The following is a 15,764-nucleotide window of genomic DNA, read 5'->3' as shown; positions in this document are numbered from 1 at the left end:
ATGTGTGTCTGTTTATGAGAGTGTGAGACGTGCAGTTTATTCTCACAACCACAAACAAACCTTCTGAGAACCTGAAATGAGAGTTTTCAAATAAAGAGGAATTCAGAAAGATATGTTGTGATGAAACATTTGTTCATGAGACACACTTTTTAATCCGGAAGTCGTTCTTCTGACTCTCGGCTGGACGTTTGTTTCTGTCACGATGTCTTCTCATCTGTGTGTTCTGATCCTGTTTGTCCTGAGCGGTGAGAAACTCTTAACACTTTTAAACAGCAAATGTGGAGCATTTATTTAAACTCTAGTCTCGAGTGAATTGTAAAAAAAACAAACAAAAAAAAACATAACATAATTTACGCTATCTCTGTTGGACATGTTCAGGTATGGTTTCTTGAGCATTAATGTTAGTGCTTTTTACACAAATAAATATGAGTTAAAGTTCTTCTGAGCACGTCTAGGGAGTAAAAAGAAAATAATGGTTGAAGACTATAATGAAAAGACTATTGGGAGAACTAAATTCCAAAGAGAGAAAGCATTGTTGAGCAGATTACTACAAACTTTTTTTAGGAGAGAGCGGGGCACAACCACAAGTTTGTGTAAACCTACTTAGGGTTCAGAGTATTTTTTTTTCTCCTGCATTAATTTCACACGTCTAGTACAATTATGTGGTTTTGTTCAGTATATACTTTTTTCTTGATTTACCCCAAAAGAATGGAAGTGAAATGTGACAACATGCCCCATAGGGGTACATTGTAACATGACCATATGACAGCTTAAAATGCTATCTGATCTAATAATATATATATATATATATATATATATATACAAGACAAACTTAAATAATATGTCAATAAAATACAATTATTAACTTTTTCATGTAAAATAATGGCATTTTTTAATAATTAAAAATACACAAATTTTTGAGTTTGACATGAACACACCGGAAAATGCAGCTATACAGCATAGTTCAAAACATAATAATAATTAATCATTACATTGACTCGCAGTCTTTATTCACCTTTTTTGGTTTCTCAATAGAGTTCATAAAAGTATAGAATAGAATAGCATATGTCTGGGGCACATTGTAACGCAGTGTGACAACATGACCCAACAGCACAACTGGGATATAAACCCTGCTAGTGTCTTCTGCTGGTTAGATCAGCATTAAAGAACTGTTAAACCTGTTAAATAACAGATATAAGATTACAATAATATCAGATTTGTCTCATTTTAAATAAACACAAAAAAAAACAAAAAAAAGATAAAAAATTAACTTCAGTAAGAAATGCACTTTTTCTATGGTTAAATAAATGTTAAGTGATGTATTCCAGAGATTTTTTATTTTATTTTGGCAAAAAAAAGAAAAGACACATTCCGATGTCATACTGCCCCCAACAGGTAGAAAGTAGAAGACAGGGCCGTAACACTGGACTTTATGAACAAGCCGTGGGGGTGAAAAAACTGTGGTTAAAGACCTTCACTGAAGAGATTCAACTGTCTGTGGGACAAAAAAATAAATAAATTCACAAGTTTTAAAAAAAAAGGGCCTTTGACTGAATAATTTTACTTCTGAGCTTTACAAAAGACAATATCCTTAAAATAAAATAACGCCAGTAACATCTGAATAAATATCTCTAGTTTAGGAGTAATTTATTATGACAAACCCAGTTCAGGTGAATGAATGTATAGTTCGGCTGGCATCCAGGCTAGGAATGTTTATTTGTTTGACGGGAAATAAACTCTTATTCTGAAACATTCTCTCTGTACTGATTACGTTATTGTGATTTTCCCATCTTATATTGGAGCAAAGAGTAAAAAAGAGCTGAAACTTATTCAGTGAATATGATTAGCTCTTGTTGAAGCCACTAGAAATCTTCCACCAGCAGAGGTCAGTGTCACAACAGCAATGAATGACCATCAGTCTTCAAATGTCTTTTGACGCTCTTGCTCTCTGAGCTCAATGAATGTGGTTTATTCTCTTCTGTAGATGTTAAAGCAGTAGTGTGTGTGTGTGTGTGTGTGTGTGTGTGTGTGTGTGTGTGTGTGTGTGTGTGTGTGTGTGTGTGTGTGTGTGTGTGTGTGTGTGTGTGTGTTGTGTGTGTGTGTGTGTGTGTGTGTGTGTGTGTGTAGATCAGAAGAGCCTGTCAGAAAGCACACAGATCATCTCAGATCTGACACCAGTCACTGATCATAATTCCTCATTCAACACTGATTTCACCAAAACCATCATGCAGTTTAACAAGGTCTTAGGTTACAAGATTCACGAATTAACATAAAAATGTCAAATGCATTTGATATAATGAAATGAAATGTGTTCATCATGTAATTTGGTGCCAATAGATGAATCTGCCTACTATAATTGTACTAAAAATGTGTCATAGACACTAAATTAAATCAATAAACTTTTGATTCATCATGTTTTTTTTTTTGTTTTTTTTATATATATATATAATTATTTAATTGAATGTTATTTAATGTTCAGCCAATCAGTATTTCAATCACTTATTTGAAACATTTGAAAGACATTTATCATTATAGTGTGTGATCCAGCACATGTTTTAGAGTCAGCTCTTGTGTTATTTAGGTCAGTAAATGTGTTTGAACTGAAGGCTTGTGGTCTAATGAGCTGGCTGATGTTCAGTTAATGTTGTTTGTGTTTGTGAGAGTGTGAGACGTGCAGTTTAATCTCACAAACACAACCTTCTGAGAACCTGATAGACTCAGAAACAACATGAAATTAGAGTTTTCTGATGAAGAGGAATCCAGAATGATGTTGTGATGGAACATTTGTTTATGAAATAAACAGTGAGAGTTTCTGAAATATTAAGAGGAAGAAAACTAGATGTACCGCATGGCGGTACAAAATATGACCGCCGCTCAGGCCTGCACTGGCTTTCCACAAAAATAAATGACATGGAGCAATTTGGCTGTATTGCGTGTTTATGTACCTAAAAAAAGTAGTAGTATGTGCATGTCTGTCTGTGTGTGTGTGTGTATGTGTGTGTGTTTGTGTATGTGTGTGTCTGTGTGTGTGTATGTGTGTGTGTGTCTGTGCGTGTATGTATGCGTGCGTACATGTGTGTGCGTGTGTGTTTGTGTGTGTCTGTGCATGTGGATTTGTATGTGTGTGTATGGGTGTGTGTCTGTGCGTGTGGATGTCAGTGTGTGTGCATGCTTGCGTTTGTTTGTATTCCTGCATGTGTGTGTGTGACAGTTAGGGTTGCCAACTTCAGAAAAGGAAAATGCGGGACAATCGTGGTTATTTATAGGAAAATGAGGGACACTCAAAATATTTGTACTGTATCACACAGTGTACGTCATTTCAGTGTCTGCAGTTAAGTTTGTGTTTAAAAGGTTATCAGACATAAACACATTTGTATTGCTTAACCTATTTATGTATTTAATTCTAAAAATAATTTTAATGTCATACATGAAAAAAGTCACATTACAAACAAACCATAGTTCAAAATAACAGCATTTATCTAAAATAGAAAGCTTTTTTAACATTATACACTAGGCTTACAGTTCAAAAGTTTGGGGTTAGTAAGATTATTTTTTGGTTAAAAAAATAAAGAAAGTAATTGCCTACTTTTATTCAGCAAGGATGCATTACATTAATCAAAAGTGACAGTTGATAATGTTACAAAAGCTTTCTATGTACTTTCTAAAAGCTTTAAAACATTAATAATAATCAGAAATGTTTTTTGAGCATATTATTCCCTCAGGTAGATTACATGTTTTCTTCATGTTAGACTCATGAACAATAATCACGTTGTTTGCATTCGCCAAAATTGATTTTCGGGGGGGGGGAGTGGCCCCCGGGGACCAAACGAAATTTTTCCGTAAAAGTCTAGTGGGGCTACATGCCCACCAAATTTCATGTTCCCCAGTGCTTCGGTGTCCCTGGTATCGTTGACGAAAAATTCAGTAGATGACGAAAAAAAAAAAAAAAAAAAAAAAACCTTTGACAATCCCTATATGACCGGTCATAATTAGTGTTTGTTTGTTTAATGAGGATTTAAGGTAAGGTTTGCATTTACACATAACAATTGCATCAATAATTTTATGAGATTGTTTTAAATATAACATTTTGAACAGAGAAATATGAAGTGATGATGACTTATATAATGGGGACGGTTATAGAGAGTCTCAACAGGACAAAAAAAAAAACTCAGAAAAATATAAGTAAGATTTCATTCAGGAATCATAAGCCATTATAAATATGTCAATATTCAGTATTGAACATGTTTAATCGCTCCTGCTGACTGAGAGAAATCCATGTGTTCATGAGTTTGGCTGGTTATTGTCAAATCAGTCCTGACATTGATATGAGTTTATATTCACTACAGAATTCTTCATACCAAGAAGGATATGTGGAAGTGACACATTTATTCATGTTAAGTTATTATTTTTCTGGAGCATTAAGTTTATTTCATTGTATGTGAGTATAATGACAATAAAGGCTTTCTATTCTATTCTATTCTATTCTATTCTATTCTATTCTATTCTATTCTATTCTATTCTATTCCAAGATTCTATTTTCTATATGTATTATTTCTATTTTTTTTTTCTATTCTAGAATTTATTTTTTATTCTATTCTAAGATACTCTAACATAGGAGTAATCTGCGGGTTGGACATGGATTCGACCGTAATATTGTACTACAATGAATTAGACACAAAACAGGAAGAGTAATAATGAGATGCAAATGAATCAGTGAACATTTTTATCTCCCGTTGAAGCCACTATATAATTCAATGTTGAAATCTATTGTGAACTTGTCCAATTGTGAACACATCCAATAACTCATTTCCACCAGCAGAGGGCAGTGTCACAACAGTAATAACCATCAGTCTTCAAAAGTTTTTGGACGTCCAGACTTGCTCTCTGTACAGGAGAGAGCAGGGCACAACCTAACACTTTTTGACTTTCTCAGTTTGAGTAAATCCACTTAGGTTCATAGTATTTATTTTTTTCCCACATTAATTTCCCACATGTCTAGTACAATTTTGTTTTTGTTTCATTGTGTATACTTTTTTTCTCGATTTACCCCCTAAAGAATGGAAGTGAAATGTGACAACATGCCCCATAGGTGGATCAACATTGTAACATGATCATATGACAGCTTAAAATTCTGATCTAATCAAAAAAATATAAAGCCAACAAGACAAACTAAAATATTTTGTCAATAAAGTACAATTATTAACCTTTTCATATAAACTAATGGCATTTTCTAATAATTAAAAATACAATATTTTTTGAGTTTGACAATGAACACACAGGATAACACAACTATACAACATTCAAAACATAATAATAAATAAAAATTTCTGAACATTGACTCTCAGTCTTTATGCACCTTTTCTCATGGTTTCTAAATATAATTCATAAAAGTATATAATAGAATAGCATATTTATAATAGGGGCTCAACAGCACAAGTGGGATTTAAACCCTGCTAGTGTCTTCTGCTGGTTAGATCAGCTCTAAAGAACTGTTAAAACTGTTAAATAACAGATATAAGATTTCAATAATATCAGATTTGTCTCATTGTATAAGAACACTAAAAACTGAGATGAGAACTTCAGTAAGAAATTTATTTTTGCTATGATAAAAATAAGTGAAGTTCACAAACTTAATTTCGTGAGGAGTGAACCCATCTAATCTCTCAATGAACTGCAGATCATATAAGCAGCCGCTCATCTTGCTCTGGCATCAGCTGTGTCAGAGTCCCTCCTCCTCCCCAGCTCCACCATCATAATTTAGACATCTTGCTGCCATACTCCTCATCCCAGCATTAGTAGTCCCACTGAGAGCTTTATCTGAGCTGGATCTGAAGCTGCTTCCTCAAGCCCCTCCACTGCAGACAGCAAGCCAAGTACGCTTAACCTTATTAGCTTAGAGATTATATGGGCAAATGAACTTGTGAAATGTTCAGTGATTTCTTCCAAAGATTTTTTTGTTTTTTGGCTCAATTTCTGCTCTATATAGTGTTGATATGGCAATTAGTAAATACACTAAGTTTTGTCATGCTGGTGTGTGTGGAAAGTTTTAAACCACGTGTGTTACAACTAGCCCCGCGTTAGGTTGTGGTTTATTGTGTTGAGATGTGAAGTTTGTCTGTGTGAGTGTAAAGTGTGTGCTTTGTTTTCTCAACCACATATAAACCTCATAATGAGAACATCAGTGTGTGAAAGATCAGATCACAGTTTAAATTATGCTCTTATAACAGTTTTCTGTTGGAGTTGAGGAAAGTCAGAATGACTTCTGTTCCTGTTCGGCCTGTGCCGTGAGTAAATAGAAATCACTTTTATAGTTTGTGCACTTTTTTATTACTATATGTGGATTGTTTACGGACACACAGAGTTTATTTACGAGATCTTCTCTGTGTAAATAACATAATTTTGTCTGGAAAACGTTTATATGCTCTTCAGGAGTGTTTGTTGATACTGATGCAGTGAAGTCAGTGTCAGTGATGGAGATTCTGTCACACACACTGATCTCAGACAGACAGAGAAAGTCAAGAGTTGAGGAAACCAGCCCACAATCAAGGTGGTGCTTCGAGTTAGTGAGACACAGCCTTTTATAGGCAAGGTTTTATTTGCGTGATTTTCAGTTTTTTTATGCGTGTTATGCTTCCAGTCTGTTTGGGCTATTAGCGAATATGATGGTTCAGCAATTTTTCTGTTTTTGTCTATGGATTTTGGGTGGTAACTAAGTTATATTTGTATGGCTTCAATTCTTGTAGTAGCCTATATACTTATACAGTCGGACTAGTCCAGTATGTCCAAACAGTTTGACTAGAAACAGGAATGACTTGGGACTTTTTTTATTAAACTAAAATATCTGAGATAAGAATTTGTTATTTATTTTTGTTGACTCTTTTGTTCCAGGTGTGTCTGGTGTTTATACAGATGAAACTGAGACGATATCAGTGATGGAGGGAGATTCTGTCACTTTACACACTAATGTTACTGAAATACAGAGAGATGATCTGATACTGTGGACATTTAGACTTAACAGTTCAGAGACTGTAATAGTTGAAATCTATAAACAGATCATCTCTATATCTGAAAGTAAAGAGAATAATGAGAGATTCAGAGACAGATTACAGATAGATGAGAAGACAGGATCTCTGACCATCACAAACATCAACACATTACACTCTGGACTTTATAAACTACAGGTCATGAATGAAAGGGTCGAACACAGGAGTTTCAACATTGCTGTCTATGGTGATTAAACTGAATAAGTTACACGGTTTTAATATTAAATCCAAATGCAAATCTGATGTTAACTTTTATTTATTATTGATCTAATGATGATTGAAGATCTTTACACACGTCAATATCAGTAATTGCTTGTTCCTGAAATATGTTTTTCTTTAATGTTTCAAGGTATTCTGACAGTTCCTGTCATTATCAGAGACTCTTCATCATCATCATCATCATCATCATCAAATTGTTCACTGGTGTGTTCAGTGTTGAATGTGAGTGATGTGACTCTCTCCTGGTACAAAGGAATCAGTGTATTGTCCAGCATCAGTGTGTCTGATCTCAGCATCAGTCTCTCTCTACCTCTGGAGATTCAGTGTCTGGATGATTCCTACAGCTGTGTCGTGTCTTATTCATTCCTCAACAGAACTACACAGCTCAACAACACTGATCTCTGTCGGACGTGTCCAGGTATGTCAGCAGCAACATTTTACAACTTTCTTCTTTTTTTCTTTGTAAATGTGCAGTTCATACTGTCTATGAAGTCTGACTGAAAGTATTGACCATTTCTCTTTATTTATTACAGAAATGACATTTAGTGATTTGCCTAAAATATTAATTCTAACAGCAGTTTGTGTGCTGCTGCTGCTGCTTCTGCTGCTGATCATTTCTACATGTGTGTTTTACTGTTGCTGCAAGAAATGCAACCGAGAAAAACCAGAGGGCAAGTATCACTATATTACTATCTGATAAGACAACAACCCTCTTTAATGCAAATTGGCTTTACAACTAAGAGCTAAATTACATTATTAACATTTTTAATAGTTTTAACATGAAAACTTTGTGTATATTGGTAATATAAATAAAATATTATATATATATATATATATATATATATATATATATATATATATATATATATATATATATATATATATATATATATATATATATATATATAAAATATATGATATCAGTGTGAAATGAAAGCAGCACTTGATATTAAATACACTGAAAATGTTTGTGTTTTAGATCAGGAAAGCATGTCAGAATACACAGAGATCATCTACCGTCTTCAGATCTGACACCAGTCACTGATCATCACTCATCATTCAACACACCAAAACCATCAGTTTAACAAGGTCTTCAGGTTGCAAGATTTATGCATTAACATAAAAGTGTCAAATGAAAAAAATGATTCATTGACTTAGTTGAATTTGCTAAAAAAAATTATGTTAATTGGTTCCACATAATTAATTTTAGCTACATTTAAACAAATGCATTACGTTGAACTAAGTTCAACTTGATGCATTTGTTAAAATGTAGCTAAAATCAATTGTGTGGAACCACTTACGATAAAAACATTTAGTAAATTCAATGAATTTACTGAAATCATTGAATTTACTAAAAAAAATGATCATAAGTGGTTCCACACAATTGATTTTAGCTACATTTAAACAAATGCATTAAGCTGAACTTAGTTCAACGTAATGCATTTGTTTAAATGTAGCTAAAATCAATTATGTGGATCCAATTAACATATTTTTTTTAGTAAATTCAACTAGTCAATGAATCATTTTTTTCAGTGTAGATTTGATATAATGGAATGTGCTCAACTTGTAATTTAGGAACATTTGATGAATCTGTCTACTAAAATATGAATTGAACTAAAACAGACAATTAAATCAATAAACATTTGATCCACTTATTCAAATTGTTTTAAATAAATTCATCATTATATTGTGTGTATGATCCAGCATGTTTTAGAGTCAGCTCTTGTGTTATTTAGGTCAGTAAATGTGTTTGAACTGAAGGCTTGTGGTTTAATGTGCTGCCCGGATGTTCAGTTAATGTGTGTTTGTGTTTATGAGAGTGTGAGACGAGCAGTTTATTCTCACAACCACAAACAAACCTTCTGAGAACCTGAAATGAGAGTTTTCAAATAAAGAGGAATCCAGAATGATGTTGTGATAAAACATGTTCATGAGACACACATGTGAGGGTTTCTGAAATGTTAAGAAGAAGATAAAGAATACATTGAACTTTATCAGGAGAGCGAGACAGAGAACAGAGACTACTAAAACCAGCTTGCTTTTGATTTAGCAGTTTAGACTTTGGAAATACCTGAACTTCTTAATCCAGAAGTTGTTCTTCTGACTCTCGGTTGGACATTTGTTTCTGTCACGATGTCTTCTCATCTGTGTGTTCTGATCTTGTTTTTTCTGAGTGGTGAGAAACTCTTAACACTTTTAATCAACAAATGTAGAGCATTTATTTAAACACTAGTCAGTAACAGTGATGGAGGGAGATTCTGTCACTCTAAAACCTGATGTTACTGAAATACAGAGTAAAAAGATCAGATCCTGTGTATGTTTGAACCTCAAGAGACTCGTATAGTTGAAATCCACAGACAGAACGTATAGATGACACTGATATAAACTACATCTCTGACCATCATCAGCAAGAGATTCAGTGTTACTGTCTATGGTGAGTAAAGTGAAAAGCATATTTTCGAATTTTTTACTCCCATGTTTTCCAGCTCCTCTGCAGGTTCCTGTCATCACCAGAGACTCTTTATAATGTTCATCATCATCAAGATCATCAGAGTCCAGATGTTCACTGCTGTGTTCAGTGTTGAATGTGAATGAATCTGATCTCAACATCAGTCTCTCTCTACCTCTGGAGATTCAGTGTCTGGATGATTCATACAGCTGTGTCGTGTCTTATTCATTCACCAACCGAACTACACACCTCAACATCACTGATCTCTGTCACACATGTTCAGGCAAGTCTGCATTAATGTTAGTACTCTTTACACATCTGAAAGAGTTAAAATACACTATTGTTCTTCTGTTTCCTCCCTCAGACTCTGTCCACTGTTGTAGTTTATCTGAAGCTCTGATCCGATTGGTTAATATCTGCTCTGGTGGGCGTGGCTACTGTTGCAGTGCTGGTTTATGACATCAAATCTGGAAGCATTCAATATGACAGGACCAGGGGGTGATGCTTTTAAATCTTACCACACATTAAGGGGAACTATTATGCTTTTTTTTCTTTTCTTTTTTTTCTTAGTGTGTAATAGCTGTTTGTGCATCTAAACAATCTGTACAAGTTACAAAGCACAAAGTTACAAAGCACAAAGTCCATGACAAAGGGTGTTAACAAACCTAATATTTAAACTGCAGGCTACAGTTTATCTTGTTTTTGCATTTAGTTTTTGTGGTCCATTGCTCTTATTTTATATCAGCTTGTGGTAGACTGTCGTATTTGACGTGTCAAATAAATTAAACTTTAAAAACTTTAAAATTAAAAGCCTTGCATGGTTATTCATTCCACTCCACTGCACTGCATCTCATGTTATAAAGGGCAAAAAAAGCATTCTGTGTGAGCTGAATTCATTCAGATCACTGCGATTCATTATGTGTGAACAACTGACCTATAAACAACAAAGGATTTAGAAATGATATTACAGAATTCATATGTCTATATGCGACCCTGCACCACAAAAACAGTCACATGGGTCAATTTTTTTAAATTGAGATTTTGCTGCATTCACTCACAAAGGAATGGAAGTTTGACTTGAGGTTGGAGAACGCCCTTGCCAGAGCGTCCATGACATGGAGCCCCAAGCTGTAAAAAGTCAAAGGAACAAGGGGCCCCCAGATGTCACGGACGGGGAAGGAGGTCCTCATCCCTAAAGGCAAACGGGCCACTGATATCCAAAGCGAATCTCCCTACCGCAGAAAGACGGAGCGGTATTTAAGGAAAAAGCAGAACTAAAGTCCTTCTGACGCGGGGGGCTTAGATCACGTAAAGACATGAGGCCCCGCTGCACCCAAGGGACATACGAAAAGGGAGAGCTCTCACTGCATCCAGATGAATACATGCCCTGCGGGGCTAGGTAAGCGGAAAGATGCAAAATAGTAGGGAGAAGCGGTCCAGACTCAGACGGATGCTAGTGTTTGTTGTGCTTGTCTAATGTTATGCAGATCTGAACGAACATATGTTTCGAAGGCATGGGACGACCATTGACCTAGCCTTTTGATTTGGTGATCGGAAAGGCCCCTCTGCTCTGCTGTGGTGGCTGCCCCTATGCGGAAGGAATGGGAAGAGAAATGTTTGGTTGGGATGCTGGAACAGAGAGAGGGAAGCGGCCATTTCTTCCTTTTATGTAAGCCTACTAAATAATGTTCTGCATGATTTAAAGCAGTGGTGGTGGGCTCCCCTGGCCCTCAGCGTCCACTGTCCTGCAGATTTAGCTCCAACCTCAAACCCACCTGCCCATGATTGTCTATAAGTAAACCTGAAGACTTTGGTTACATTTTCAGATGTACTCGATTATGGTTGGAGGTAAACTCTCCTCAAAACTGGGCCAGAGTTGCCCGTACCTGATTCAGTTGAAAACAGTGTTGTGTAAATGGCCCCTAAATTAATAACTAATGATTTTCACAGCTGAAATGAATCAACCCTGAACTTACTTAAACTGGACAATGACTTTCTTCTAGAGCTGCTGTACAGCTCCAAAAAATATATATGTTGCATGAATGTCCTGTTATCACTGTAAAGCTGCTTTGAAACAATCTGTATAGTAAAAAGTGCTATATAAATAAATATGACTTGACTTGACTATACTTTGTTTAATCCAAGTAAAACTAGATGTACCGCTGGGCGGTACAAAATATGACCGCCGCTCAGGCCTGCACTGGCTTTTCACAAAAATAAATGACGTGGAGCAATTTGGCTGTATTGCGTGTTTATGTATATACCTAAAAAAAGTAGTAGTATGTGCATGTCTGTGTGTGTGTTTGTGTATGTGTGTGTCTGTGTGTGTGTGTGTCTGTGCGTGTATGTGTGCGTGCGTACATGTGTGTGCGCGTGTGTGTTTGTGTGTGTGTGTCTGTGCATGTGGATTTGTATGTGTGTGTGTGGGTGTGTGTCTGTGCGTGTGGATGTCAGTGTGTGTGACAGTATCATCCTAAACCAGCAACCCTTCGCTCAACAGTACCATCTACAGGCCGATGAGTGTACAGTCACTAAATGTGCACATAAATGAATTTATTTTATACCCCCCCATGGATGAAATTCGACGAAACTTAGCATACCCCCAGAGGATGTCAAGTTAATCATACACATGAAATATGGTGCAGTTCTGAACATCTCAACTGAAGATAGGGGCGATTAAAGCAGAATAATATTGCATTTTCATTTTTTATGGGAGGGGCGTAAATCACAAATGAGTGATTATGGGCTAGGTTGATGTGGGCCCTTAAGAGCAACATACCATAAAAATTTCTTCATCCTCGGTGCCACGGTTCAGGTAGTTATTTAGGAAAAACTGCATTTTTGGGGTTTGGGGGGCCCCAGCTCGGGGGGGGGGAGTGGCCCCCGGGGACCAAACGAAATTTTTCCGTAAAAGTCTAGTGGGGCTACATGCCCACAAAATTTCATGTTCCCCGGTGCTTCGGTGTCCCTGGTATCGTTGACGAAAAATTCAGTAGGTGACGGGAAAAAAAAAAAAAAAAACTTTGACAATCCCTAAATGACCGCTTTCGCTAGCTACGCTAGCGGCGGTCATAATAAATATAGGCCATGTTTTTTTACCTTGTATGTTTTCATGTAACCAGAAAAATGATAACGATTTCCTCATACCCCCAGGTTTAAAAACCTGCCTTACTGTATTTGTCTGTTGCAAACATAGAAAACACACTTTCCACAGCTCAATGGAGACTTTAATGAGCAGATATGTTCGGACATATTTTGAAGAATAAGATTTTAGACGCTGCTTTCATCTGCTTGTGCATTCTGATCACAAATGGTAAGTTGGATTTAATTTCATGAAATGCTGTCAAAACCAGACCTAACATGCAAGTAATTGTTTAAATATCAAAATTTAAACGCATATAACAAAGCAACTTTTTTCTTAAAACTCAATATTTATTAGAACACTTCAACCCACTAAAAATATCTGGGTTAATAAACACAACTAAAAGTAGGTAAAAGTGACCCTGCAAAGTCAATTATAGTTTGTGTAGAGGTTTTACTGAATGGCACAGGAACAACTGAAGCAAAATAAAAAGTTTTATTACAAAACTGCAACTGGTGTCACACTTTTACCCGAAAAACCAATAAGTACATCAGCTCTCGCAGCCAGCACGTTCCACAGGGACATTTCCATTTTGCAGCTAATCACACGTTTTTCAACATAAACAACCAATTACTGTTTACTGACAGCTAAAACTTGGAAATCCCCTGAAGTTAAAGGGTTAAAAAATTTAAATGAAAATTCTGTAATTAATTACTCACCATCATGTCGTTCCAAACCTGTAAGACCTTTGTGCTGGGAAGTAATTAGCACAACCCAAGTTTCAGTTAATGCAACACAAATCATTCATGTAATCCAACACAAACTGATTTTACATATATTTAAGCAGACTAAACACAATCAAATTAAGTTAGGACAAAATGTATAGAAATTGTGTTGCTTAAGCTAATTTTAATCATTTTTCTCATTTTTCATTTTCATTTTAAGACAATGCGTTAGGAATTTGTACTGTTAAGTTGAGACATAATTACGTGGACCTATAGAGAAAACATTTCAAGTCAACAAACACAATTATGTAAAGTGCACAACAATGTAATTTGCACAACTTTCCTTTTTCATTTTTGAGTGCTCGCTTCATTGCTCTTCCCACAAAGCTAATATGATTAGCTCTTGTTGAAGCCTCTAGAAATCTGAGAACTTGTCACATGCAATAACTCATTTCCACCAGCAGAGGTCAGAGTCACAACAGTAATGAATGACCATCAGTCTTCAACTGTCTTTTGACTTTCTTGCTCTCTGAGCTCAATGAATGTTTATTCTCTTGTGTAGATGTTACGTGTGCGTGTGTGTAAAATGTGTTGTTTGTTTTCTCAACCACAACCACCTCTTAATGAGAACATCAGTGTGTGGAAGATCTGCTCTGAGTTTTCTGTTGAAGTTGAGTAAAGTCAGAATGATTTCCTCTCATCTGTGTGTTCTGTTCCTGTTCAGCCTGTGCCGTGAGTAAATAGAAATCACGTCTAGTTTGTACACTGTTTATTAGTATATGTGGAATGTTTACTGACAGATTTTGTTTAATAGATCATCTCTGTATAAATAACATAATTATGTCTCTGGAAAACGCTGATATGTTCTTCATGTGTGTTTTGTGATACAGATGAAGTGAAGTCAGTGTCAGTGATGGAGATTCTGTCACTCTAAACTCTGATGCTAAAATAACTATTCAGACTCTTCATCATCATCATCATCATCAGGAAGATCATCAGAGTCCAGATGTTCACTGGTGTTTTCTTTTTATTACAAAAATGTTCAAGAATTCATATTTCATTATAACAGCTGTTTGTGTGCCGCTGCTCATTTCTGCATGTGACAGGACATTAAAATAACTCTTATACTCTTATATGCAAACATTGTTTTAAAATTAAGAGCCAAAATTTTATTTGTAACTATTTTAATAATTTTGAAATTGAAATATGCTCATTATATAATCTAAAATATGTGACCCTGGATCACAAAACCAGTCATAAGTCGCACGGGTATATTTGTGGCAATAGCCAACAAAACATTGTATGGGTCAAAATTATAGATTTTACTTTTATGCCAAAAATCATTAGGATATTACGTAAAGATCATGTTCCATGAAGATATTTTGTAAATGTCCCACCTTAAATATATAAAACATGTATTTTTGTGAATGGATGCAGCACTATCGCCAATAGAAATGGAAAACTTTAAAGGTGATTTTCTCAATATTTAGATTTGTCTGTACCCTCAGATTCCAGATTTTCAAATAGTTGTATCTCGACCAAATATTGTCCTATCCTAACAAACCACACATCAATGGAAAGATTATGTATTCAGCTTTCAGATGATGCATAAATCTCAAAATTACCCAAGATTAAGACTGGTTTTGTGGTCCAGGGTCACATATATGATAGCAGAGTGAAAGCAGCATCTGATGTCAAATAAACTGAAAATCTCTCTGTGTGTGTGTGTGTGTGTGTGTGTGTGTGTGTGTGTGTGCGTGCGTGCGTGTGTGTGTGGATCAGAAGAGCCTGTCAGAAAACAGAGATCATCTCAGATCAGACACCAGTCACTCCTCATAATTCCTCATTCAACACTGATTTCACCAAAACCATCATGCAGTTTAACAAGGTGTTTAGGTTACAAGATTAATGAATTAACATAAAAATGTCAAATGCATTTGATATAATGAAATGTGTTCAACATGTATAATTTGGTGCCAATAGATGAATCTGCCGACTATAATTGTACTAAAAATGTGTCATAGACACTAAATTAAATCAATAAACCTTTGATTTCTCTTTTTTTTTTTTTTTAAATATATATGTTATTTAATGTTCAGCCAATCAGTATTTGAAACATTTGAAAGACATTCATCATTATATTGTGTGTGTGATCCAGCACATGTTTTAGAGTCAACTCTTGTGTTATTTAGGTCAGTAAATGTGTTTGAACCGAATGCTTGTGGTTTAATGTGCTGGCCGGATGT

General features: G+C 35.4%; 1 protein-coding gene across 4 annotated transcripts; it reads left to right on the top strand.

Annotated features, from left to right (window-relative positions):
- The first annotated feature begins 157 nt into the window (after positions 1-157).
- LOC311085693 (uncharacterized protein) lies at positions 158-10,513 on the top strand. Of its 4 annotated transcripts, none has more exons than XR_014606893.1 (6): positions 158-245; positions 7,393-7,680; positions 7,796-7,933; positions 8,242-8,351; positions 9,749-9,994; positions 10,076-10,513. XR_014606893.1 is itself a non-coding variant. In XM_084118278.1 (4 exons), the coding sequence occupies exons 1-4, from the start codon at positions 203-205 to the stop codon at positions 8,292-8,294; spliced, it is 522 nt and encodes a 173-aa protein (XP_083974404.1). In that variant the 5' UTR covers positions 170-202; the 3' UTR covers positions 8,295-10,513. The 4 variants fall into 4 exon arrangements, 1 of the variants encoding a protein (XP_083974404.1); XR_014606894.1 differs by having other exon boundaries at positions 163-245; positions 8,242-8,359; XR_014606895.1 differs by having other exon boundaries at positions 167-245; positions 9,749-10,513.
- The last annotated feature ends 5,251 nt before the right edge of the window (positions 10,514-15,764 follow it).

This window comes from Abramis brama (genome assembly GCF_963993115.1).
Source record: "Abramis brama genome assembly, chromosome: 6".
In the NCBI taxonomy this organism is placed as follows: Eukaryota; Metazoa; Chordata; class Actinopteri; order Cypriniformes; family Leuciscidae; genus Abramis; species Abramis brama.
Note: the sequence above shows the minus strand (reverse complement) of the source record. Positions and strands in the feature narration are given on the sequence as shown.

Coding starts and splice junctions, on each gene's coding strand:
- LOC311085693 (XM_084118278.1), top strand. CDS start 203: ATGTCTTCTCATCTGTGTGTTCTGATCCTGTTTGTCCTGAGCG. Junction 246..7,392: donor GATCCTGTTTGTCCTGAGCG/GTGAGAAACTCT, acceptor TAATGTTTCAAG/GTATTCTGACAGTTCCTGTC. Junction 7,934..8,241: donor CAACCGAGAAAAACCAGAGG/GCAAGTATCACT, acceptor TTTGTGTTTTAG/ATCAGGAAAGCATGTCAGAA.